Source organism: Mustela nivalis (assembly GCF_964662115.1).
Source record: "Mustela nivalis genome assembly, chromosome: 7".
NCBI lineage: Eukaryota > Metazoa > Chordata > Mammalia > Carnivora > Mustelidae > Mustela > Mustela nivalis.
The window spans coordinates 126,618,344-126,646,193 of NC_139026.1; the positions used below are offsets into that span (position 1 = coordinate 126,618,344).

The 27,850-nt window shown below is 36.3% G+C and overlaps 1 protein-coding gene across 8 annotated transcripts in view; it reads left to right on the forward strand.

Moving 5' to 3' along the window:
• STAM (signal transducing adaptor molecule) overlaps positions 1-21,758 on the forward strand; it is a 109,294-nt gene extending 87,536 nt beyond the window's left edge. For all 8 annotated transcript variants that reach the window (XM_082742034.1, XM_082742035.1, XM_082742032.1 and 5 more), the window contains 5 exons: positions 1,007-1,094; positions 1,318-1,372; positions 1,920-2,073; positions 4,476-4,651; positions 20,420-21,758. In XM_082742034.1, the coding sequence (XP_082598160.1) occupies positions 1,007-1,094; positions 1,318-1,372; positions 1,920-2,073; positions 4,476-4,651; positions 20,420-20,651 (705 nt within the window). In that variant the 3' untranslated portion in view covers positions 20,652-21,758. The remainder of the gene's footprint in view (positions 1-1,006; positions 1,095-1,317; positions 1,373-1,919; positions 2,074-4,475; positions 4,652-20,419) is intronic.
• Positions 21,759-27,850: the final 6,092 nt, after the last annotated feature.

A 27,850-nucleotide genomic window follows, 5' to 3' on the forward strand; every position in this document is an offset into this window, starting at 1 on the left:
AGTGTCTATTTTAAGATATAAAATTCTTTTGACTTTGGAAGAGTTTTTTTATATACTTGTGTTGCTTTTACTGTCCAGTGATTAGTTCATCTCTCAAGGTCTTCTTTGCAGAAACAGTTTTTGTCTTGATTTAAATGACTATATAAAATTGGTAGTCTATTTTACATTTACCTAATGTACCTGTGTTTAGTAACAGAACCATGTAAAAACCGTGCATGGAGAAAACTTTGTTATTATTATAGATTATTCTTTGGTACTCAATATTCTTTGGAGATCAGTATTTTGATTCTTTAAAAATGTACATATAAGTACATATATACTTGTGTAATATATAGGTGTATTTATATAATGATATAGGTATATTTATAAATTTATATGCAATTGGTTTTTATAAGGAAAGATTCTGAAATAGATTTGAGTCCTTACTTTGAGATGCCTTCCAGCCTTCTCACATAGGGAAATAGAGAAACCACAAGTCTTCTTCCTTCCTTTTACGACAGACTGAAATATTGGTGGAAAGAAAATGTAGAATAAAATCTTATGGCCCTACTTAGAAGGAGAAGAGCTGTAATATAGCTGAGCTATGCCTTGCTAAAACAGCTGCTGTATTCACCATGGTGGAGAAGTAATAATGAGTTGTTAGTCATAAGCAATGCCATCTTAAGAGAGAAGTTACCAAGGCTACAGCTGCTCCAAAACAAAATGACAGAGAAATACACAGCATGACATAACAGATTGAAGAACTCACACGTTGTAAGTTTAAATATGGCTCTATTTCTTCTCATTTAAGAGAGTCTCTCTTAGCAGTTTCAACAATAGGAAGAGCTTTCAAAGCTCTGACTTCACATGGTACTAAAGAGAACACAGATACTAAATATGTAAAAGCAAAATTGGAGTCTCCATATGAATCACAAAATTTCTCCATCCTTTATCTAATTAATGAAGTGAGACTGTATTGTTGCTCAATGATTTATTGCTTTTTCTATTAACTATTTAATTCCTATAGGACAAAATGGACCAGTTGCTACAGATGTTGCAAAGTACAGATCCCAGTGATGATCAACCAGATCTTCCAGAGTTACTTCATCTTGAAGGTAAACTATTTTCCATTAACTTTCCACATAAAAAAAAAAACCAGAGGTATATCTAGTGTTCTGTTACAGAATAGTTTTATATTTACATAAAATTTGAGAATGATATAAAAAATATTAACATTTCTACTCTTCTATGACTTCGTTTCACTTATATGAATATCCATGAGAGATTTGCTTCCTTTTACTGTGTTTTCTTACATTTCTTTAAATCTCGTTATCTTAGCAATTTGTCACCAGATGGGACCTCTCATTGATGAAAAGCTGGAAGATATTGATAGGTAAAAGAACATTTGCAGTTATCTATATTGTATATCTTCTTCCCTCAAGTTCTTATGTTTAAGTGCCTACTGGGATAGAATTGCCTTTTTATTATTTTTTTATTTTAAAGATAGGCCAAAAGAGCCAGTTCTCATTCAGCTATTTTCTACTATAGATATGGGAATTAGAATTAGTCACATCTTCCTATTTTTTTTTTTTTAAGGTGAGCATTTGTTTGACCTTAATTATATTAGTCTTTTAAGAAGAATAATGGTTACCTATTGTTATCATTATAGTGCTATACGTAGCATTACCAGAGCCCACAAATGACCTACCCATCTGTTATTTACTAGGGACACCTAGTTATTTCAAGGTAAAGTCAAGTACAGTAATATGGTGGAGTTCTCCCAGCATAGTACATAAAGCAGTTTTTGTTGCCTTTGAGCTAAAGAACAGGGTATTTTCTGCCATAAGTTTAAATTTTTAGTAATATCTACTTATATTACTTTTTTAGAACACAGTACCATTTAAATAGCAATTGTTTGAAATTACTGTGTAATATTTCAGAAAACATTCAGAACTCTCAGAACTTAATGTTAAAGTGATGGAAGCACTTTCACTGTATACGAAGTTAATGAATGAAGATCCAATGTATTCCATGTATGCGAAATTACAGAATCAGCAGTATTACATGCAGTCATCTGGTGTTTCTGGTTCTCAGGTAAGCTTTTAAAAATTCAGACATATCATTTTATTTTTACTTTTTTAAGATTTTATTTGTTTTAGAACACAGAGGGAAGGGGAGAGAAAGAGTCTCAAGCAGACTTCCCGTGGAGCGTGGAGCCTGACTTGGGGCTCATTCTCAGACCCCCATGATCAAGACTTGAGCCAAAATCAAGAGTTGGATGCTTACCAACTAAGCTACCCAGGTAGCTCCTCAAGTATATCTTTTTTTTTTTAAAGATTTTATTTATTTATTTGACATAGAGAAAGATCACAAGTAGGCAGAGAGGCAGGCAGAGAAAGAGGGGGAAGCAGGCTCCCTGCTGAGCAGAGAGCCCGATGCGAGACTCGATCCCAGGACCCTGAGATCATGACCTGAGCCGAAGGCAGCGGCTTAACCCACTGAGCCACCCAGGCGCCCCTCAAGTATATTATTTTAAATTCTCAAAATATTTGAAATTATTTGGAATAGCTTTGTTTTTGTAAAAATGTGAAACTTTCTGAAAGTAATCTTAGAATAAAGTTTAAAAGAATTTTTTACTTGATAAATACAATGTATAATACACTAATTATTCTAGAATTCTTTTGAAAAAATTGTTTTTCTTCAAGGGTATGCATCAGAATCACTAATCAAATTAAAAAAAAAAAATACAGGTTCCTTGGCCCCACCTGAAACCTAATGAATCAAAACATTCAAGAGTAAGGACAGAACATCTATATATTTCTAAAACTTCATATGTAATTACCTGGTTAAGAACCTCATTTTTTTGTCTGATTATTGCTAAAAAATTAATAACTTTTTCTGGGTATCTGCAGTTTTAGATTTTATAGTAAGTTGTTTTAATCTGAATTTTTCCCTCTTCCTTTAAAAAGATACAGAATATGGGCACCTGGGTGGCTCAGTGGGTTAAAGCCTCTGCCTTTGGCTCAGGTCATGATCCCAGGGTCCTGGGATTGAGCCCCACATCAGGCTCTCTGCTCAGCAGGGAACCTGCTTCCCTTCCTCTCTCTCTGCCTGCCTCTCTGCCTACTTGTGAGCTCTGCCTGTCAAATAAATAAATGCAATCTTAAAAAAAAAAAAAAAGATATAGATTGTAATATAGAGCCCTTTTCCTCCGTAATCACCCTAAGCAACTATTTCAAGAGCACTTTCCTCACAAACTGAGTAAGTTTACTGTCTAGGGAATAATTATATAGGCATTCTACTTTACTTATGCAGAGTGGCACAGATTTTGTGCAAGGTTTTTTTGTTTTTTGTTTTTTGTTTTTCCCCCTTAAATGGCCCACTTCCCCTGAAATGAGAGGCCTGATGCCTGGGACTGAGTAGTCCTATTTGAGCAACATGGGGCTAGGTGATAGCTACTCAGGGCTCTTGATACCAGTCTGAGAAAAAACAAAAACTCTTCATTTGCAAAGTACAAAAAACAATGCATTTAGATTGGAATAGCTCTGTTTATAATTAAGGCCTTCTGTATTCTGATGTATGGTGAGTCTTAAAAGCTTAAAGACGCATTTAAGCTAAAAAGCTTAAAAGAAGTGCTAAGATGATTCTTACCTCTTGATGACTGTGTTACTACTATATTGTCTTTACTACTATCTCACCTGGTAGGAGTCTCACTTACTTACGTAGACAGTGGGGTTCTCTTTAAAGAAATGAAATGGAAGGATTTAGTGAATACTATAGAAAATTAGAATATGATTTGTGTTTAAGTTTTGGGCATTTAAGAGGTCAGTCTCTTTAGACTAAAATAAGCATAGTTTTTTAGATGCCTGAGTGGTCAAACAATAGCCCAAAGACAAATCCAGCCTCCCACCTGTTTTTGTTTTTTAAATCAACTTTGCTGTAACATTCTCACTCATTTATACATTGTTTCTGGCTGCTTTTTATATGGGCAGAGTTCAGAGAGGCCCACAAAGCCTAAAATATCTGGACTTTTGTAAGAATGTTTGCTGACCCCTGCTTTTGAAAGTTACGTTGCTCTGTGTTCCCTAAACTGTAATGTAGGAAATACAGATTGTATATGCAGTCTATGGACATGAAATAGTGAATTCAAAGACACTTCTTAAACATTTTTTGGGATTCCTTTTAGGAAAGTGCTAAAAATATCAATATGGAAAGAGAGATGATATTAGTGTAAAATTTCGAGGTAAGTTCCTTTACTCCTTCTATATGAGATAAACACAAGTTTAGCTCATGTTTACCTAAGAAAATCATCAGAAGCTCACTTCACTGAAAAGTATTTTTCTTAATGGCTATCGAAAGAAATAACTTTTAAAAAGATTTCAGAGATTTGATTGTTAATTCGCTGTGTAACTGAATGCCTTTACAAAGAAGTTTTAGCATACCTTTTAAGGTCTTAGAAAATGTAATTTTTTTTTTTTTGTCATGAACTGTTCTAGGTATATCCAGGGCCTCCCCAAAGTGGTACTTACCTGGTTGCAGGGAGTGCACAGATGAGCCATCTCCAGAGCTACAGTCTTCCCCCAGAGCAACTGTCTTCTCTCAGCCAAGGAGCAGTTCCACCATCTGTAAACCCAGCCCTTCCCAGTCAGCAGACTCAGGCGTCCTACCCTAAGTAATTTGATTTTTGACTATTGTTTTACTGCTGTTTGGAGTTAGTACTGTTGTAACTCTTAAATGCCTCCATTCACGTGTAACCGTAAGAGCTACATAAGAAAAACCTAGGATAGATGCTATCACCAGTACCAGATGGTCAGCCCTGTTTGTGGTTAGGAGTGGCTTCTACTTGAACCCTTGCATTATTGCATTACAAGCCAGTCTTCTGTCTCACTGAATCACTGAACAGCTCTATTCAAGTCTTGGTGTTGTATTTTTAATATTTCCTATCATTTTTCTTTTTATCAAGGTGATATTGGCATATCACATGATATAAGTTGCAGAGGTACATTTTAATTATCTGTATGCACTGTAAAGTGATCGCGACTAAAAGTGTAGTTACATCCATCACCATTCAGTTGACCTTCTTCACCATTCTACCTAGCCCTTCCCCTCTGGTAATCTCCAAGCAGTTCTCTGTATGAGTTTGGTTTGGTTTGGTAGTGGTTGGGTTGTTTTAGATTCCACATATGAGGGGAATCAGTATAATATTTGTCTTTCTCTATCTGACTTATTTCACCTAACAGTGCTTTTAAGTTCCATGCATGTTGTCTCAAATGATAAAATTTAATTTTTTTATACTCTAGTAGTATGTATACACTGCATATACTACTGTACACACACACACACACACACACACACACATCATACATCTTTATCGATTAATTATATCAGTGGACATTTTGGTTATTTCCATTTCTTGGTTATTATAATAATCCTGCGGTGAACGTAAGGGTGGATATATCTTTTCAAATCAGTATTTTTGTATTCTTTAGATAAATACCCAGAAGAGGAGCAACTGGATCATATAGTCATTGTCTTCTTAATTTTTTGAAAAATCTCCATACTGTTGGCTGCACCACTTTACATTCCCACCAACAGTATATGATGATTCCTTTTTTTGTACTGCCTCAACATTTACTTCTTGTCTTTTTGGTAATACCCATTCTAATTGGTGTAAGGTGATATCTCATTGTGAATTTGATTGGCATTTCCATGATAATTACTGATTTCAAACATCTTTCCTGTGCTTCTTGGCCATCGTTAGGTCTTTGGAGAAATGTTTACTCATTATCATCTTCCCACCTTTTAAATTGGATTGTTCGGTTTCTTGTTGTTGAGTTATTGAACTCTTTATATATTTTAGATATTAATTCCCCATCAGATATATGATTTGCAAAAAACTTTCTCCCGTTCAGTAGATTGCCTTTTTGTTTTGATGATGGTTTCTTCCACTATGCAGAAGCTGCTTTTTGTTTTAATGTAATCCCATTCATTCATTCATTCATTCAGTTTTGTTTGTTTCTTTCTTTGCCTATGGCGTTAGATCCACAGAGATATTACTGAAACTGATGTCAAAGAGCTTATTACCACCTGTGCTTTCTTCTTGGAAATTTATAGTATCAGGTTTTACATCCAAGTCTTTAACCTATTTTGAATTAATTTTTGTGTATGGTGTAAACTGGTTGTCCAGTTTCATTCTTTTGCATTTGGCTGTCCAGTATTGCCAACACCATTTACTGAATATACTGTCCTTTCTACATTGTATGTTCTTGGCTTATCTGTTGTAAATTAATTGTCCGTATGTGTGTGGGTAAATAATTCTGAGCTCTCAGTGATGTCCCACTGATCTGTCTCTTTTTATACTGACACTGTGTGTTTTGATTACTGTAGCTTTGTAGTATAGTTTGAAATCAGGGAGCATGATACCTCCAGCTTTGTTTTTCTTTCTCAAGATTGCTTTGGCTATGCAGGATCTTTTTTGATTCCATACAAATTTTAGAACTATTTGCTCTAGTTCTGTGAAAAATGACCTTGGAATTTCAATAGAGATTGTAATCAATCTGTAGATTGCTTTGAGTGGTATGGAGACTTAACATCATTAATTCTTCGAATCCATGAGCACAGAATATCTTTCCATTTATTTGTGTAAACTTCAGTTGCTTTCATCAGTGTCTTACAGTTTTCAGTGTATAGTTCTTTCACATCCTTGGTTGAATTTCTTTCTAGGTATTTGATGCAGCTGTAAGTGGGATTATTTTCTTTTCTCTAATTTAATTTTTTATTTTTTTTGTTAACATTTAATGTATTATTAGCCCCAGGGCTACACTTCTGTGAATCACCAGGTTTACACACTTCACTGCACTCACTATAGCACATACTTTCCCCAATGTCCGTAACCAGCCACCCTCTCCCTACTCGCTTCCCCACAGCAACCCTCAGTTTCTTTTGTGAGATTAAGAGTCTCTTACGGTTTGTCTCCCTCCCGATCCTATCAGGCTTCATTTATTCCTTTCCTGCCCCCCCCCCCCCCCATGTAGCCTTTCCTTCCTCAGGTCTTATTACAGTCTTTGGCTTAAAATCTAATTTATCTGATATAAGTATTGCCACCCCAGCTATCTTTTGATGTCCTTTAGCATGGTAAATTGTTCCCCACCCCCTCATTTTAAATGTGGAGGTGTCTTTGAGTCTATGATGAGTTTCTTGTAGACAGCATACTGATGGGTTTTGTTTTTTTATCCATTCTGATACCCTGTGTCTTTTGATTTACATTTACATTTTAGCCCATTTACATTCAGGGTAACTATTGAGAGATATGCATTTAATGCCATGGTATTGCCTGTAAGGTGACTGTTACTGCATGTATATTGTCTCTATTCCTTTGTGGTCTACTACTTTAAGGCTCTGTCCTTGCTTAGAGGACCCCTTTCAATATTTCCTGTAGCGCTGGTTTGGTGTTTACAGATTCTTTTAGTTTTTGTTTGTCCTGGAAGCTTTTTATCTCTCCTTATATTTTCAGTGATAGCCTAGCTGGATACAACATTCTTGGCTGCATGTGTTTCTCATTTAGTGCTCTGAGTACATCATGCCAGTTTTTTCTGGCCTGCCAGCTCTTTGTGGATAATTCTGCTGCCATTTTAATATTTTTACTGTTGTATGTTATAGACTTCTTGTCCCAAGCTGCTTTCAGGGTTTTCTCTTTGTCACTAAGACTTGTAAGTTTTACTATGAGATGACGGGGTGTGGATGTATTCTTACTGATTTTGAGGGGGGTTCTCTGTGCTTGTTCTCTTTGCCATATTAATGAAATTCTCTTCAGTAATTCACTCCAATATACCTTCTGCTCCCCTCTCTCTTTCTTCTTCTTCTGGAATTCCAGTTATTCTAATGTTGTTTCATCTTATGGTATCACTTATCTCTAGAATTCTCCCCTCGTGGTCCAGTAGTTTTTTTGTCTCTCTTTTGCTTAGCTGCTTTATTCTCCATCATTTGATCTTCTATATCACTAATTCTCTCTTCTGTCTCATTTATCCTAGCAGTAAGAGCCTCTAATTTTGATTGCACCTCATTAATAGCTTTTGATTTTAGCTTGGTTAGATTTTAGTCATTTCTCCAGATAGAGTTTCTCTAATATCTCCTATGCCTTTTTCGAGCCCAGCTAGCACCTTGAGAATTGTCATTCTGAACTCTAGATCTGACACATTACAAACGTTCTTATTGATTAGGTCCCTAGCCTTAGGTACTGCCCCGTGGTTTTTTTTTTTTTTTCCTGGTGAGTTTTTCCGCCTTGTCATTTTATCCAGATAAGAATATATGAAGGAGAGAATAAAATACTAAAAGAGTGGCAAAGACCCCAGAAAAATGTCCATTAACCAAATCAGAAGAGTCCCCAAATTGTGGTGGGAAGAAAGGGGGTAAAAAGAAGTTCAAAAAAGAAATTTAAAAAAAAGAAAAAATATGTATTTAAAAAAAAAGAAAAAATATGTATTAGACCGGTGAATAGAACAGAGCCACCCACTTAAATTTGGGAGTATTTCAGTCTCTTTGAAGAAGCTACCTCCCAAAATTTTAAAGAAAGAAAAACTTACACACACACACATAAGGGTATACATGTTGAAGGGACAGAATATTACTGTAAAGATGAAAATTTTTTAAAAATTCTAGAAAAGAAGTTGATAAAATAAGTTGGTTGGGAAAAGAAAGAAAAAGAAAGCAGAGAGAATTTGCTCTGGCTGGAGACTAGAACAAAGCCTTGTGGTAGATTTAGGGTATATTTTGATCTTTTAGAAGAAGCTGTATCCCAAATTTTTTTAGAAGAGAAAACCCTATGTGTATACAAAAATTCAAGTTAGATAACAATGAAGGATAAAATATGAGTATAATAATGAAGGTTCAAAAAGATTTTCTTTTTATGAAGGTATTGTTAAGATAAATGAGTTAACATTAAAAGAGGAAAGGGTAAAAGTTAAAATAAATTTAGAAGAAGAAAAAAGTTAAAAAAGTTAGAATAAGAAAAAAATGAAATTAAAAATAAATTAATTAACTTTGCAAGAGTAAAGAAACATGAGCAGAAAGCCATGAATTCCATACTTTGCTTTCTCCTCCTCTGGAATTCTGGTGTTCTCTTTGTTAAGTGAGCTTGGTCTTGGCAGGATTTCTTGCTGATTTTCTTGGGGAGGGGCCTGTTGTAGTGATTCTCAAGTGTCTTTTCCTGAGCCAGATTGCACAGCCCTTGCCAGGGTCCAGTCTAAGTAATCTGCTTGGGTTTGCTCTCGGGAGCTTTTGTTCCCTGAATGCTTTCCGTAGAGTTCTGGAGGACGGGAATGAAAATGGCGGCCTCCCAGTCTCCAGCCTGGGGGTGCTAAGAGCTTGGGACCCCCCTTCTCAGGGTGACTTGGGAGAAAAGTGCTCAATCATTCCTGTCTCCCTGGCCTTCAACTGCGCTCCGAGCTCATCCAGCCTGTGACTGAGTGTCTGTCTCTGGCAGTCAGCCCTGCCTTAAGTTTCCAAACCCAGCCGATCCTTGCCACTCTTCCAGGGGTTTTCCCCGGATCTGCCACTTGTAGGGTCCCTGTTCAAAGAGCAGCTCCTAACTGTGCCACGGATCACAGTTGAAGGTAATCCCGAGTTGAGTGCTCATTTCTTGGCTCCGTCTCTGTAGCCGGCTTCCCCGCTCTAATACCTGGGAGCTCTGTGATACTCAGACACCCCTAATCCCTCTGTGACCCTGCGGGACCTGAGACCATGCTGTCCCCATGTGGGCTACACCCCCGCTTAGCCTTTGGAGCGATGTCCCTCAGTAGAGCAAACTTTTAAAAGTTCTGATTTTGTGCTCCGTTGCTTTGCTGGGAGCTTCCCCCCCCCCCCCCCCAGTCTATTTTATCGTCGCTTTGGATTCACTTCTCCGCAGGTCCTAACTTTCAGAAAGTAGTCAATTATCTGTTTCCAGAATTGCTGCTCCTCTTCTCTTTGATCTCCTGTTGGATTTGTAGGTGTTCAGAATGGTTTGATAAACTATCTAGGTGATCTGCTACCTGAGGTCATCTCAGCCTGCTACTTCTCCATCTTGACTCCTCCCCAGTGAGATTATTTTCCCAGTTTGTCTATCTGATAAGTCATTATTAGTGTATAAGAAATGCCACAATTCTGTATATTGATTTTTTGTGTTTCTAAAATGTTTTTGGTGGTATCTTTTGGCTTATCTACATACAGTATCCTATGATCAACACATAGTGAGTTTTACTTCTTCCTTTTTAATTTGGGTGTCTTGCCTTCTCCTCTCCTCTCCTCTCCTCTCCTCTCCTCTCCTCTCCTCTCCTCTCCTCTCCTCTCCCTTACACTTACACTTCCTCTACACCTTCCCCTTTCTACCTTCTTTTTATTTCTTGGCCTAATTGCTATGGTTGGGATATGCAATAGGATCTGAGTAAAAGTGGCCGGAGTGGGTATCATTGTTTTGTTCATGATCTTAGAAGAAAAGCTTCCAGCTTTTTTTTTACCATTGAATATAATGTTAGCTGTGGCTGTTGTCATTATTTCTTTTCTTATGTCTAGTAATGGTCCCCATGTACCCGCTTTATTGAGAGTTTTCATTATAATTGAATGTATTTCATGAGATGCTTTTCTGCATCTGTTGAATTGATACGATTTTTTAGATTTTATTTATTTATTTATCTGAGAGAGTACATGTCGGGGCTGGTGCAGAGGGAGAGGGAAAAGCAGACTCCTTGCTGAGCAGAGAGCCTGACACAGGGCTCAATCCCAGGACCTGAGATCATGACCTGACGTGAAGACAGATGCTTAACTGACTGAGCCACTTGGGCTCAGTGTAATTACAGTCTTCTGATGCCTATTTTGTCTAGTGTGAGTACATCTACTTCAGTTTCTTTTTGTTTTCATTTGCATGGAATATCTTTATCTAGTCCTTCACTTTCAGATTGTTTCTGTTCTTACTTTGAAGTATGTCTTTTTGTAGGCTGCATATAGATGGGTCATTTTTTTTTTATCTATTAATCTATTCCATCTTTTTTGATTATTTAGTCCATTTACATTTAAAGTAACTACTGATAGGTATATATCACCTGCCATTTTGTTGTTTTCTGGCTACTTTCGTAGTTCTCCTCTCTGTTCTTTCTTTTTCATCTTTTGTGGTTTGATGGCTTTCTTTAGTGTATGTTTAGATTTTTTTCTCATTTTCTTTTGTATATTTACTATGTTTTTGCTTTGTGGTTACCATGAGGTTCACATATCACTTGCTGTGCGTATAACTTCCTGTTTTGAATTGTTAGCAACTTAAATTTGAACACATTCCAAAACTTTACATTTTTACCTTCTACATGTATTTTATATTTTTAGTGTGTCATTTTGTATTTTTTTTTTAAAAGGTTTTATTTATTTGTCAGAAGGAAAGCAGGCAAAGAGGCAGGCAGAGGCGGAGAGAGAGGCAGGCTCCCTGCCAAGCAAGGAGCCCGATGTGGGACTCAATCCCAGGACCCTGGGATCATGACCTGAGCTGAAGGCAGCGACTTAACCCATTGAGCCACCCAGGCATCCCTCATTTTGTATTTTTTATTTTATATATCCCTTAACTAATTATTATAGTTTTAGTTAATTTTACTATTTTTGTGATTTAATCTTCATTCTTGCTTTATAAGTGATTGACCTACCTTTACTAGAAAATTGCCTTTTCCAATGAGATTTTTACTTTTGTGTGTTTTCTTGTTAGGTTAAAGTCATCCTTTTAACATTTCTTGTAAAGCCATGTTTAGTGGTGGTGAATTCCTTTAGCTCTTGCTTATCTGGAAAACTTCTAATCTACTTCAGTTCTGCGTGATAATCTTGCTCGGTACAGAATTCTTGGTTGGAGGTTTTTTTTTTTTTTTTCCTTTTTGTTTTTTTTTCATTAGCACTGTGAGTACTGTCTTTGTCTGTAGTTTCTGCTGGAAAATCTGCTGATAGCCTCATGGGGGTTTTCTTGTATGAATAAGTTGTTTTCCTCTTACTGCTTTTAGGATTTTCTCTTTATCTTAACTTTAACCATTTTAATTATAACATGTTCTGGTGTGGATCTTTTGGGTTCATCTTCTTGGGAACTCTCAGCTTCCGGGACCTGCATGTTTATTTCATTCTCCAGATTAGGGAAGTTTTCAGCTATTGTTTCTTTAGGTAAGTTTTTTGGTGTTTTCTTTTTGTCTTCTCCTTCTGGGACCCTATGATAGAAATGCTATTCTGCTTAATATTTTGCTAAAGGTATTCCTTTGTTTTCATTGGTTTTTTTTTCTGTTCCTTCTGGGTGAGTTCTTGTTGCTTTGTATTACAACTTTGGATTCATACAGCTTGCTGTCATACCTGCCCAGTATATTTATCAGTCCAGTTATTGTATTTTTCTGTTCTGTAACTTTTGTTGGATACTTTCTTATGTTTTCTAACTTTTTGTTGAATATATCACTGTGTTTATCCATTCTTCTCCTAAGTGTGATAAGCTTCTTTATGACCATTATTTTGAACTCCCGTCAGCTTGCTGTTTCATTAATATCTTTTTCTGATATTTTTTCTTGTTCTTTCATTGGAACATATTCCTGTTTCTTTATTTTGCCTCACTCTCTTTATTAGGTAAATTAACTGCTTCTCTCAGTCTTGAAGGAGTGGCCTTGTGTAGGAAATTTTGTGTATAGCACAGAAGCACAGTCTCTTCTGAGTAAAGCTAGGTGCTTTCCCTGTGTGGATTGCCTGTGCCTGTCTGCTGTGTCAGGGCCCAGTCTATGGTGTGGGAGTGGATGGAGCTAGTGCCCGATTGGGCTGTGTCTCGCAGATGTCGTGTGTCCAGGTGGTAGGCAGGGCTGTTGCCCTCATCTGACTGTTCTTCATGGCTGTGCTGTGAATGTGGGCAGAGTTCTCCACTGAATGTGACTATTGGTTCTAGCCCATGAAAAAGATAGTTCCAAACTGGCACTTGCTAACATGGACAGTAGTAAGGTAGGGTGAGATCGCTAATATGGCTCCTACCAGTGTTTCTGTTCCTGAAGAAAGTCCCAACAGTTTCCTGCCTCTCTGGCAGGCACTTCCAGATTGATAAGTGGTTCTTGTTTACATATGGTCAAGGCGCTTTTCAGAATCCCAAAGGCTGGATTTTGAGTGAGTCTGCATGGCTAGCCTTTTAAGAGCAAGTTCTTTGTTCCCAACAATCTCTGGTTTTCCTGGATATAATGGCCATTGGTTTTCAAAGCCCAACATTTTGGGGAACTCTGCTAATGTGCGTTCTAAAGGTTAGATGTCTAGGGAAAATGTATTCATAGTTGAGATCTCTCCTGATTGCAGATCACAGCCTTTGGGATGGGATTTTTTTGGTCCAGATGGTGTCTCTGCCCCTCCTGCCTGTCTCAGTGGGTTTTGTCATTGGTTGCACAAGTTCTGTTTGTCCAGTTTTCTGGTCTTTTTAAGAGTAAATGTAGTTTCTATTTGTTACTTTCATGGGATGGAGTGACTTTAGGGTCTTCCTACACTACCATCTTGAACCCGACCCATAATTTGGTTGCTTTTGAGTATATGATGTATTTGAAAGACTTTAATGAAACTTAAATTTGACCATAACTTATCCTCCACAAATTTCATATAAAATCCAAGTGTTTTTATCATTATTGTAGAATTTATAGTTCTAAGATGTCTCCTAAGACAAATATTTCCTTCTTTTTCCCCTGTGTCAGAACTTAGTTTATCGCAGCAAGATAAACCATTTGAAAGGAGAGATATAAGAAGCCATATGCTCCTATAGTTCATGTGTCCAGTGGCTGAATATCAAATGACAGACGAGTGTTTGGGCTATTTACTTATGATGCTTCCTATTACAATTAAGTGATTATAGATGATAAAATTTATAATTATGTGTTTCTTCTGCTTCAGTGGGAATTTAAACTGAAGTTTTTTCTTTTGAAGTGAATAAAAGATATTCATTCTAAAAGTCATGATATTCTGACTCATAACAGAAGTTACTTGTGGCCCAAGCACAATTTGTAGAAATCTTTCCATCAGTGTTGAAGTTGCCCAAGAGTGCCACTATACCACCATCACTATTATATTATTCATCCTCAAACGAGTCACACTGGGGATGTTTGGGGATTTTCACACATCATTTTGTAATCACATCTAGTATTCCTAAGTGACCTTAAGAAGGTTAATAGAGAGGCCTATTATAGACATCAAAAGACAGGCCATTTCCTGCTGGGTTATATAGCATAGGTTATTTAGCATAGGAAAAAAAAAATGTTAGGTATAGCTCTTTCTCTTCTAGGACTTTTTTTCTTTTTAATTGAAATTTGACGAAAATGATACCCTTACATGGAAAATAAGCAAATTGGTAAGGAGTTTAAAAAAAAAAAAAAAAAAAAAACTAGATACAAAGTAGGTAGGTATTGTTTAGAATGTGTATGAGTTAATATAGATACTTTACTATTAGCCAGAAATGCTCCCTCTCTCCCAGCTAGTCTGTTGTTACTGTGCCACATGCTGCTTTAACACCCTTGTCACTAGAGCTTTCTTCCGTCAGGGCCTTGAGAAATTGTTCTCAGAGGTAATCTGATGTTAGGTGCTTAAACTGTGTTATGCTGTAGCAGTGTAGCATCCTGTTGCTGTTTTGCTATAAGTTGCTTTGTCTGCTTCAGCACTGAGAATGTAAAATCCCGGATGCATGTCCTGCTCTATATGCGAGGGCCTGGTTCCACTGATACACCATAGCTATCAGAATTATCTGTAAGAAGCACAGGCACATTTCAGTAGGTGCCGTTTAGAGGTGCCTAGTAGAACATTTCCTGGAACTATTTAGCCCTCCATGCCTGACAAATTCTTCCTTATTCTGCAGTTCTTATTCTTAGTCGACCTTCATCTTTCCCAGAGTGCCTGTTTTGCCTTTCTTTCTGTCCAACACTGTTCTTCTTCTGTTGCTGTCACAGAACCCCAGCACAGCATATACTGTCTTGTTGGTTTTTCACTTATTTATATCCTCACTGAATTATTGTATATTGAGAGGTGGAGCTAAGTCTCTTTCACCTTTGTATGCACACTACATAGCAGAGTTTTACACCTGCTGGAAACTCGGTTAATAGTTGATAAATAAATGTTTAAGTGTTGGTGGGAATTTTAAGTGCTGTATTAGGCCAATGAGTTATATTTTTTTAATTTCTTGCAAAGGTTTCACAAGTCTTTGAGGAACTTTTTAAATAGATACACACACATATACACACGTATGTATAGCATATGTTTATAAATATATAAAAATATATTTTGTGTGTTTAAATGAGGAAATTGGTGACAAGGTAAATGTAGGATAACGAAATTGGTAGGAGCAAGAATTAGGGTTGGAAATACACTTGATAGAGGTGTACTGCATATTCGATTTGATCTTTGTAATGACAAGTTATATGTAATGAAAAATGAGGAATTATTTTTTCTTCTATTTTTGGTAGGCAGGTTTTTAAGTGTCCTTTATTTCACAGCTAGAAGGCAATTTCTTACTTTTTTATATATAGTTTTGGTTCTAGAGTTATCACTTGTCCAGACTTGGACAACGGTTCTAGGGTTCTAGGGTTATCACTTGTCCAGACTTGGACTTGTCACCCTAGGACGATCTTACTGATAATTTGATAAGGTGGTACTGATGCAGTTTCCTGAACCTGCCTGTAGTGATGATGCCCGTGATAGTACTGAGGTGACCGAAGCTGTGTACTTGTCTGTTATTTCATTTAACTTCTCTTAAACAGATGTTTATATTTCATCTGTACCAGAATATGATTTAGAATTTTTTCCAGCTTTATTAAGATATGATTGACATAAAATATTGTAGAAGTTTAAGGTGTACAATTTGTTGATTTGATACATTTATATATTATAAAATGGTTACCACTCAGTAGTATTAGCTACTACCTCTATCCCCTAATTTAGTTACCATTTCTCTTTTGTGGTGAGAATATTGAAGACTCACTCTTAGCAGGGTTCATGTGTATGTTACAGTATTATTAGCTAGAACCACCATACTGTATATTAGGTCCCCAGATTTGTTCATCTTATAACTGAAAGGGTGTACCCTTTATTTAGGATTTCCCATTCTCAGCAATCCCCAAGCCCTGCTAACTACCCCTCTCCTCTGTGTGAGTTTGACTTTTTTGGATTCCACACGTAAATTAGATCATATGGCATTTGTTTTCTGTACCTTACTTATTTTACTTAGTATAATGTCCTTATGTCTCATCCAAATTGTCACAAATGACAGGATTTCCTTCTTTCTTGTTTTTGATAATATTTCTTTGTATGTGCGTGTGTGTGTGTATGAGTGTACGCCACATCTTTATCCATTCATCTCCTGACACATTGTTTCTCTATCTTGGCTATTGTGACTAATGCTGCAGTGAAAATGAGAGTGCGGAGAACTCTACGAGGTCCTGATTTCAGTTCCTTTGTATATATATCCAGAAATAGGACTGCTGGATCATATGGTGGTTCAATTTTTAATTTTGGGAGGTAGGGGGAATCCCTTTATACTATTTTCCATGGTGCCTATACCAGTTGCATTCCCAGCAACATTGCCCAAGGATTCTTTTTTCCCAATAGCTACTTTAACAGGTATGAGGTGATATCTCATTATGCTTTTCATTTCCATTTCCCTGATGATTAGTAATATTGAGCTCTTTTCATGTACTAATTGATCATTTTATGTCTTCTTTAGGAAACTCTATATTAAATTCCCCTGTCAATTTTTTATTTGGGTTGTTAGTTTTTTTGCTATTGAGTTATGTGAGTTCTGTATATATTTTGAATATTAACCTCTTATTAGAGATACAATGTAAAAACATTTTCTCCCATTCTGTAGGTTGCCTTTTCATTTTGCTGACTGCCTTTTGCTGTGCATTTTTTATGTACTCCCACTTGTTGATTTTTATTTTTGTTGCTTTTGCTTTTGTTGTCATATCCAGGAAATTGCTACCAAGACCATGTCAGAGATCTTTTTCTTCGTGTTTTCTTCTGGGAATTTCATGTCTTAAATACAAGTCTTGAATCCAGTTCAAGTTCGTTTTTGTGAATGAGACAAGACAGAATTCCAGTTTCATTTTTCTCCATGTGGTTATCAAGTTCTCCCAACATCATTTATGGAAGAGGCTATTTTTTTTTCATTGAATATTCTTGGCTCTCTAGTTAAATATTAGTTGACCCTTTATTTAGAGTTTCTTAGCCTCAAGGTGCTTACTTGCTAGTAGAGACAGACAATAAAAATATACGTAATTGTAACAAATTACAAATAGAGGTACTTGCAAGGTACTTTAGGAGCCTTGTGGTTCAGGGAAGGTTTACAAGAAAATGTGCTCAAGCTGTGTTATTCTTAGTCTGGAAGAAAAAAGAAAGATGTTCTGTCATAAGTAAAGACTTGGTAGTGTGAAATGACTTGATACTCATGAAATGAATAAATGGAGGAGTTGTGAAAATACATGGCACATTTTGGGGATTACCAAACAGTACTTTGTTACTAAAGGATTAAAGTCTTTAGTGGGATGTGGGAGAGATAACACTTGGAGTTACTGGCAAGGATAATAAATGGTCCTAGGTATGTTAAGGAGGTTGGGTCTTACCTGGGGAATCTTGTTAAATGGCTTTAAATAGCAGTAGGATAGATGAATTTTTAGGGCCTAGGTAAGAAGCCAGGAGATTATATATATTAGACAAGCAATGATTGTTCAACTGTAGGGTGAAATGTTAAGAGATGGGGAAAGAGTTATTCAGGAGAATAACTGGGTGAGGAGCGAGGGCAGAGCAGCGGTATGAAAGAGAAATATTGGGTGAATTGCTGGGTTTTACCCTCAAGTAGATGGCAGAACCATGACTAAGATAGGAAATAATGTACAAAATGGGAATGACTGCAGTAATAGCTAACATTTATGGAGTGTTTCAATAAGCACCAAGCATTGTGCTGTATGCTTTGCATGTATTACCACTCTTACTCTAATAACCTGTGAAGTTGATACACTGTCACCCATTTTATAGATGAGGAAACTGAGACAGGGAGGGGAGGGCTAAGGTCCTACTTAGGTAAGATACAAAACCAGGCATTTTGGCTCCACAGCTAAACACTTGGTCTCAACATTGTATTTATGATACCAGTATTGTGACTCTTACTGATATAAGAATTGGCATCAAATCCAACCTCTTGTTATACTTTATATCTCACAACATAGCACATAGAATGATAATGGGTAATGTCTATAAATGTTACTTAAGTGGTTACATTAGTTGGTGGAATATAACAGTAAATGACTACCTGTTACAATAATGAATTGGGGTTTTTTGTTTTTTTTTTTTGCAAAGTAGAAGAGCATTGAATTTACAAATGATTTGTAGACAATTAGCAATTGAAGACAAATTTAGAAATAGGCAATATTTTGAAAATTTTGGGCAATTCCCCATTGTATAGACTGTTTTACATTTTTTTCTTTTTTTTTATTAACATGTTTTACATTTTTAATAGAAAGTGTTGTGTGTGTGAGGAATTTAAATATTAAACCTCTTAATGTTTTTCTTTGTTTAGTTAACTTGGTATCTTACACAGAGTAGAAACTCAAATAGCAGATTGGGAACAGGAGGAGAGGAGGCAGAGACAGCAGCAATCCTGAAGGAATGTTTTTGGTGGAATAGGAGCCATGGACAGTGGAGAGTGCCTTGGATGGGAGCACTGACCTTGATCAATTTCTGTGAGAGGGAATGCAGAGTCTTATGTGGGTATGGTACAGATAGTAAATGTGGTGGGAGTAGATAGAAGCCCCCTTTTATTTTATTTTATTTTATTTTATTTTATTTTATTATTTTTTATTTGATTGGGGGCAAGTGGAGAGAGAATCTTAAGCAGGCTCCATGCCCAGACACAGAGCTCAACTCACAACCTTCAGTCTCACAACCCTGAGATCATGACCTAAATTGAAATCAGAATGCTTAACTGACTAAACCATCCAGGTACCCCAGGAGGCCTCTTATAATACAGCTTTATTTTCATGAAAATAAGAGAAATAAGGTTATTAAGCTTTCATCTGCCATAGTCATTGGGATGCATCTGGTCAAAGACTAGTAATTTCTGTACTGTGACATCCAGTGCTCACTTCCTTTTTGAAATATGTCTTCACTTGACTTTTTTGAAATACTGTCTTCACATGACCATTCTCTCTTAGTGTTCCTTCCACCTTTTTGCCACTCCTCGATCTTCTTTGCCTAGTGCCTATTCATCTTCCTTTTTCTGAGGTCTAGGGTTAAATAAGAACTACTTTATTTCTGTTTGTAATCCCTAGGAGATCTCAGTTCAGGCCCATGACTCTGAACACTGTGTGTATGCCAGTGACTCCCTAGTGTATATATTCTGGTCCTGACCTCTCAGTTAGATTCCAGGCCTGTCCATTGTCTTTTGTGAATCCCCTAGGTCTCTCAATGTGTCTACAACTATACTTTGATTCTCCCTCCCCAAATCTACTGTAGTCCTTATCTGTAGTCTTCCTTTTCAGTGAAAAGGCCACTCTACTTATCAGTTCTAAAACTTCAGGCAATCTTGACCACTTCCCACTAGCAAATTTTGATGGCAGTGCCTTCAAAATCTGACCCTTTCCTCTCCTTTTTTACCATGTCCACCATGGCTCGAGCTACCTGTCATCTCTCATCCAGACAATTGTAATAGCCTCCTTGCAGGTATCCTTGTATCTATCATTGGTCCAGAGTGAGTCTATTAAAACCCGAATCAAATGACATCAGTCTTTTGTCCAAAATCAACCAGTCAGTATCTTCATCTCACTCAAATATAAGCCAGAATCCTTGTTAAGGTCTAGGGCGCCCATATTCTAAACTCTCCTCCCCCTTAATTCTGTCACTTTATGTTATGCTCTTCTCCCCTTTTGTGGTTCACTTTTGTCTTCAGCATGGCTTCTTTTCTGTTCCTTGAGCATGTCTGGCATTTTCTCTCCTTATAGGCTTCTTACTTGCTGTCCTCTTTGCCTGATACACTGCCCCCCATAATTAATATGACCTCCCCCCCCCCATGTTTTTGAGCTGTCTTTTAAATGTACTGTTATCTGAGGGGCCTTCCCCTGCCACTGTTCAGGAACTGGAATCTCTTGTCCCAGGTGCTCTTGGTCCTCCTACTTGCTTTGTTTTGCTTCATACCAGTTATTATCCGTTGACATATTATAGACTTGTTATCTTTATTCTTCTACTAGAATTTAAGGTCCTTGATGGTAAGGACTCTCATTCCTTCTTTCTTTGTAATATCCCAGTGTTTAAATTAGCAAATGTTTGGCTCTTAAAGGTATTTAATAAGTATTTATGAAATGGGTTGAATGATGAATGTTTAATGCACAGCTTTCCTGTTTATCTCTAAATGGCTGTGTAAGTCAGTTTTGATCTAACTGAGTGTTTTCTCCCCCCTCCACAGCACAATGGTCAGTTCTGTTCAAGGAAACACATATCCCAACCAGGCTTCAGTATATAGTCCTCCTCCTGCTGCTGCTGCTGCTACTGCTGACGTCACTATATACCAGAATGCAGGAACTAATATGCCCCAGGTGCCAAACTATAATTTAACATCATCAACACTGCCTCAGCCAGGAGGCAGTCAACAGCCACCTCAGCCACAGCAACCATATTCTCAGAAGGCTCTGCTATAGGACTTGGGATTCCTCTTTGTGGCAAATATCTGCTAAATGCCGCTGACAATGTTGTGAGAGTCTTTAATATCATAAGGTTTGTTTATCTTCAGCTTCTAGGAATCTATCTTGGTCTACAGGTTCAAATACTCGAGAAGGCAGAACTCTCTTCAATTTGCACTGACTTTTTAGAGGTTCTCCCTTCCCCCCTCCCCTAGAGGAATGAAACTACTTACAACATTTAATTCCTTTCATAATATGAAAGAATTGATACAAGAGTATTTGTCTCATGAAATTACCTGGTCTGCAAAAAGTCAAAACTTACAAAAACTGTTTGTGGCAAATGTTATGTACATATATTGCTGTGTAACTTCATTAGTGGCCATTTTGAATCACAGTGGTGATCATGTGAATATATTTAACACTGTTAAATTAATTTACATTGCTATTTTATTTTAATCATGAACAACTACCATGTTTCATAATGTTTTGTGTAAATTTAAGATAATTACACTATCCCTTTAAACTGCAAGAGAACAAAGCTGTAGCATATTTACGTGAAGGCATTATGTTGTCCATGTTTCAGTTTCACATTAAACTGAACCTTCCTTTGACTAATTGTGAGCTAAACATACGTATTTTATGTCTTTCTGTAGCCTCTGCATACTACTAGCTGTCATCACACCAGCGTACAGTAGCTAAATTTTTGGTACAATTATAGCAAATGATGATGTTCCCTTTCAAACTTTTACATTCGGCATGATACTTCAGAATAGTGTGGGACCATGAGACAAAATTAAGTAGGATCACGGTCTTTATATCTTATTTTTAAAGGAATAATGTTGGTTTTCTTTTTCCTAGTTGAAGATAGTTAATTAGATTTCTAAGCTGTATACTTGTGTTTATTGGTGGCAGTGACACCAAAGATAGAGGCAATGGATAGAAATTTTTAAACTGGAAAGAAAACATGAATTACACTACACTTTCAAAGTCTCTTGTAATTATTTAGGATATAAACAAAATTTGATTCATCTGTCTTTTCCCACTATTAGTCTTTTAAATATATCTTTAACACATTGTATCCTTTAATTGTTCATTAAAATGGATATAAGTAGATGTTTCAAAGTATTCTATATTCCTGGTTTTGCTTCATAGTTTGTATATTTATTCTTATCTTTCAAACTGGACTTTCGGGGCTCCTCTTTCTTAAAGTTCTAATGGAATTATTTTGGCCCTATTCAGAAGTATTTTTGAATGAAGGCTTTCCCTTTGATCTACATGAAATATGTTTTCCACTGGTATTTTAATCTTCTTAAATATTTATCATTTCCCTAGTTGTGCTATAATTTAACACTATTTAAACAACTGAAAAATTGAGTTCAGCATTATATTAAATGAATTGACAACATGTTTCACACCATAAATGAAAATTTAATTTGCATCTTCGAAGACTGCTGTAATCAGGTAGATTATTCCTTTCCTTTTTGACAAATGATTCCTTCTGTGGCAAGTAATTTTAGTGGTGACTCATATTATAGGTTCAGATTTACAGTATTGTCTTCAACTTCAGTATGTCACCCTAGTGTTGTGCTAACCTGAGGTTAGAGTATGTTGCCCTCAAACAGTAACTTTAGAAACTGAATTCACACTTTATACTAAAAAATTTTTAGTATATTGTTTCTTGATAAATATTTTCAAACAGATTATAATCTTTTTCACTCCAATTTGAATATTCTAGTTTAACTAGTAGACTTTTTCCCAGGTCATAATGTATTTTTCTCTTTGTCTTTTGATAAATTTTTGTTTACCAGTGGTAAATGTATCATTTTCCCAGTTTAACTTGCTATCCTTCATGCTGTAACATCAGTTATACAGTCTCTAGTATGCTTTTTGACCTATCAAAGTCAGTGAATGGTGAGAGGAAAAAACTACCCTTATTACAATACATATTCATTTTTCTTACCTATTATAGCCTTAGTAATGATGAGCACTTAAAATTGATAGCTGTATTAGTTTGTGCTTTGCATTTATTTCGTATAAAAATGCCAGACAGAAAAATTCCAATGCAAAGGAACCTGGATTTTCCATCATTCAGATGACATGGCAAGGATAGAAATAGGAAAGAATCAGGAGCACAAATGGTTTTGCTCCGAAACTGGTATATGTATCATACTTTCAAAAAGTCTTTTTAAAATATAGCTGCCCCTTCCCTTTTTTAAGGAGTAGAATTATGTATAAAATGAATTAACTATAATGTAGATTTCTGTGAAGCAAATTTTACTTCTCTGTTTATTCCTTTATAGAATTTGAGTGTGTATACATAAACATGAATTTTTCCATAAGTACATACACTCATGGAAAAATTCAGCCAATTACTGTCTAGCGTAAGTAACTAGCAAACCCATGGCCAATTGGATGTGATAATCTTATCATTGCCATACACCTGCTAGGAGTAGTGTGTATTGTGTACTTACTGTGATTCTACAGTCTTTCCAACGCTAGGGTCATCCTTCTCTGTCCCTCTCCTACTCAGTGAGGGACCATTTTAGGGGCCTGGAGATTCCTGTCTTTATTTGTTAGAAGAGAAGCTTCTGGAATTTTGTTTCTATAATTTTTGTATTTAAAATGCTTAATAGACCATTAATATTTTTTTGGTACAATTTTCATGTATATATGACATGTGTAATTCAGCTCGGAAATATCATTAGTCCAAAGCTTTGAGTTTATGTAAGACATATTAGTGTCCTATATGATAAACTATGCAGCTATAAAAAATGATCATTTTCTAAAATGAGGTCCATTGGTATTACTAATCAAATGCTCATCTGTTTAATACTTTAAACCAGTTTTCTTTTTCTCATCTGTTTCCTTGGTTTATTATTTTATTAGCAATTGTACTAATAATTATAGCTGTTATATCACTTTAAAAATATTTAATTACAAAATTATAGTTTTAAGTTTTCATTCTTACATTATTTTCATTTTTTTTTTTTAAATCAGCTAACTTCCTGCCCCCTTCAAAATCAAATACATGGAAGAAAGTTAGCTAAATATTTTCTGAAGGCCTTATGTTCAATTATCTTTTATTTCATAATCATGGTTTGACTAAGTATTCTTGTCAAGTCACTAGATTATTTTCTATACTATTTATGATGATATGCTCCCCCCAGTTTTTAAGCAAAGCTGAGTTTTATGTGTTCTTTTTTAGTATGATCTTTCTTTAAAATTCTAAAACTCTAGTCATTTTTTGAAGTTTTCCTAAATTGAGCAACATTTTTTTCTTTATGTTTTAGAGCATTTTAAATCTTAGTATTTAAAATCATAGATTTCCTTGCTGAACAGAATTTATCATTTTATTTGTGATAACCTCTGGTCATTCTGTAGTTTGCTGATTTTCTGACTCTTTAGCTGTGCTAATATTTCCCACTACCACTGTTGTCTGTTTGCTGCTTATAGTTTCTTAGAATTTCAGATAAGGATTACATATTAAATTATTGAGTCAGCATTCCCTCAGATAAAAACAAAAAGGACCAGTGTTAATGATCTTCTGGTTTTAGTTTAATCAGATTTAATGATCTTAAATCAGTTTAATGATCTTGAAAATAGGTATGTCTATATTGAAGAATTATTATACCCCAATTTTTTTTATCAGATATCCTCATCAGTAACATATTTTTAAGTGTACAGCTTCAAAATACGTATGTAAATGTATTTACAAATTGTACAGATTCTACTCTGGCAATTTATTTTGTGCATTATGCAACACTCTGAAAAACAGACATCTTAGGAGGGCCAGAGAAAAAGAATATTAATAGAAATTCTAATATTTTTCTTCTGTATCTCTGGTTCATTTTGTTTGTGTCCTAGGGAGTGTCTGTCTGATTTTGAGACCGTTGCTTTAGACATTAAGATTAGACATAGAGGGAATGGGAGATCATTACTAAATTGGCCTGTTTCAACAAGTATGTGCACCGCATTTCTCATGTTCCTTTATTCTTTATTAATCTGGATTAATCTTCCTGCCTTTTTTTCTCCCTGCTACTGAGTTTTTAAAGACTGAGCACCTGGGGGGCTCAGTCATTGGACATCTGCCTTTGGCTCAGGTCATGATCCTGGGGTCCTGGGATGGAGTCCTGCCTTGGGCTCCATGCTCAGCGGGAAGCCTGCTTCTCCCACTCCCCCTGCTTATGTTCCCTCTCTCGCTTTGTCTTTCTCTGTCAAATAAATAAATAAAATCTTTTAAAAAAAATAATGAAGACCTACATTAGTTGTCACATAGAACTCCACATTTCTGGATTTATCACTTTCTTTATGGTGTTAGACTTAATGCTCCATTTTCACTATAGTACTTTATTACTTAATGCTAAAGGAATTACAGTTAGAACCATATGATTTATGGTTAAAAATTATTAATATTTTTGGGTTCCTATCAGAAAACCATACATAGAAATGAACATTATTAACCTTAAAATGAATAACCTTAAAGTATATAACAGACTGCATGCTCAGGTCATTGATGCAGCCATAGCTCAGTACAGTTTTGTGTCTTTTTTTTTTTTTTTTTTTAATCTTATTATTCATTTGAGAAAGAAAGCACGAGCAGGGTGGAGGGGCAGAGGGAGGAGGATAAGCAGATGACTCCCCGCTGAGCAGGGAACCCCAGTGCAGGGCTTGATCCCAGGATCCTGGAATCATGACCTGAGCTAAAGGAAGACACTTAACCGACTGAGCCACCCAGGTGCCCTTGTGTTCTTCATTTTGAATTGCATTTAGAATCTGAAGGAAATTTATGCCTTTAAAAAAAAAATAACTTCCTTTCCCCCCATTCACACCAAAATTAGCTTTTCTCAAGTTCATGTACCTGATTCACTCTGATGGCTTTTTAAGTAGATTTTAGAAATGTAATCAACATTGATAGAACTTTGTGTTGTTTGCTTTGTTTTGTTTTTAAGTAGGCTCCATGCCAGCGTGGAGCCCAATGCAAGGGTTGAATTCAAGACTCTGCGATGCAGACCTGAGCTGAAATGAAGGGTTGGACGTTTAACCAACTGAGCCACCTAAGTGTCCCAGGACTTTGTTTTTTGGATGCATGCATTTTGGCATGTTTATTTTATTTTTTAAAATATTTTATTTATTTATTTGACAGAGAGAGATCACAAGCAGGCAGAGAGAGAGAGGAGGAAGCAGGCTCCCTGCTGAGCAGAGAGCCTGATGCGGGACTCGATCCCAGGACCCAGAGATCATGACCTGAGCCGAAGGCAGAGGCTTTAACCCACTGAGCCACCCAGGTGCCCGTGGCATGTTTATTTTAAAAGACTTCTCATTACCTTATAGTTTTATCTTCTATTACGATATTGAAATCAGTGAAGAGGGAGGAAAATACTTCTTAAAAGTTTTCTTTGTTACTTCTTTTCCTCAAGTTGGTTACCAAATTGGAATCAGACCAAGTAAAATTTACAACCACAGTCAGGTTAGAAACAAGTGCAAGTTATAGTAATGTACACTATCAGGTTATTAAATAGCTGGCATTTGGACCTTAGATTATTCTGGTTAGTTAATTAAAAAAAAATCAAGTATTTGTTTGTAATCCATTGTTTCTGTGGCAGGATATAGGAAGTTTGTTTTGTTTTGTTTTTAGAAACTTTAAGTTCAGGATCATCTTGTTACTTTAAAAATGAGATATGGTGGTTAAACAGTTGAGAATGTTTTCACTTAATTGTGTGTTATATAATATGTTAGCCAGTTTAGATACCAGATATTATGAAACAACCGTGTGATACGGTGCTTCTTTTCAGAACCAAAAACAAACTCAAGAATACCCCTATACTACTTTGGAATTTGCACCTCCTCTCTCAGTGAAAGGAGGGTTTCAGTGTAAGTATTCTTGATGTTCTGTAATTTAAAAATATAATGATAAACTCTAGATGAGTTGCATAAATGACTGAAATAGTTGTAATCAAGGATACAGGTAAATTCACTTTTAATATTTTCCAAAGGAGCAGGAAGCCTTGGTGGTGCAGCTGGTTAGCATCTGTTTTTTTGTGTCTGCTCAGGCCCTGAGCTCCGGGTTGTGAGATTGAGCCTCATGTCAGGCTCTGTGCTCATCATAGAGGCGCAAAGTCTGCTTAAGACTCTTCTCTCGCTCACCCCCACCTCCAGCTCAAGTCCATTTCTATAAATGGTGAATGGCACATGATAAAACGGTTTCATTAATTTGCATTGTAAAATCTATCAGTTTGTGGCCACTTGGGTTTCTTCTGAAGAAAGTGGTGGTACTTGGTTGAGGATAAGAGTAAGAATAAGAGCTAATTTAGATTGTTTACTGCAGTTCTGTTCTGCTATGAAGTGGAAATTTCAGTTCATTGCCCGAAGGAAATCAGAGGATTGGATTTTAACACATATATATCTTTTGTCAAAAGAATATCTTGCTAGATAATTACCTTAAGTGTTAGTATAACTAACTAGTTAGTATACTACTAGTTAGTATACTACTATATTACCAGTTAGTATAACTACTAATAAGTAATGTTAGTATAACTACAGAATTCTTCGCGGTTTGCAGAGGGTCTGCCTTAGATCGTTACATGTCCACCTTAAATATCCCTGACATTCAGTAGCTACCCTCTCGCAGCTTAGAGGAGGAGCATGGGATGGGGTGGAGTACTGCCGTACTGAGACTTAGGGGTATGATTTCTGCCATTGGTAATATGCTTTCGGAAAATAATTGGGTTATTTTATTTTTATTAGCAAATGCTTGAGCCTTTTGTTTATGTTTGAGTGATCTTATCAGAGACATCTACATTCCAGGTAGGAGTGCTTTCATTTAGTAGTACTTTCATTTTACTGGTGCTAATTTGGGGTGGTGTGGGGGTAATTGTTAATTACAGCTCTGAAGCATATACTATGGGTATTTTTTAAAGATTTTATTTATTTTATATATATATATGTGTATATATATGTGTGTGTGTGTGTGTATGTATGTGTGTGTGTGTGTGTATATATATATAGAGAGAGAGAGAGAGAGAGAATGAGCAGGGTTAGGGGCAGAGGGAGAGGGAGAAGCAGGCTCCCCACAGAGCAGGGAGCCTGATGCTGGACTCAGTCCCAGGAGCAGAGATCATGACTTGAGCCAAAGGCAGATGCTTAACCCACTGAGCCACCCAGGCACCCTGCATATACTGTTTTTGTATATTACTTCAAACTGAAGGAGATAGGTAGCA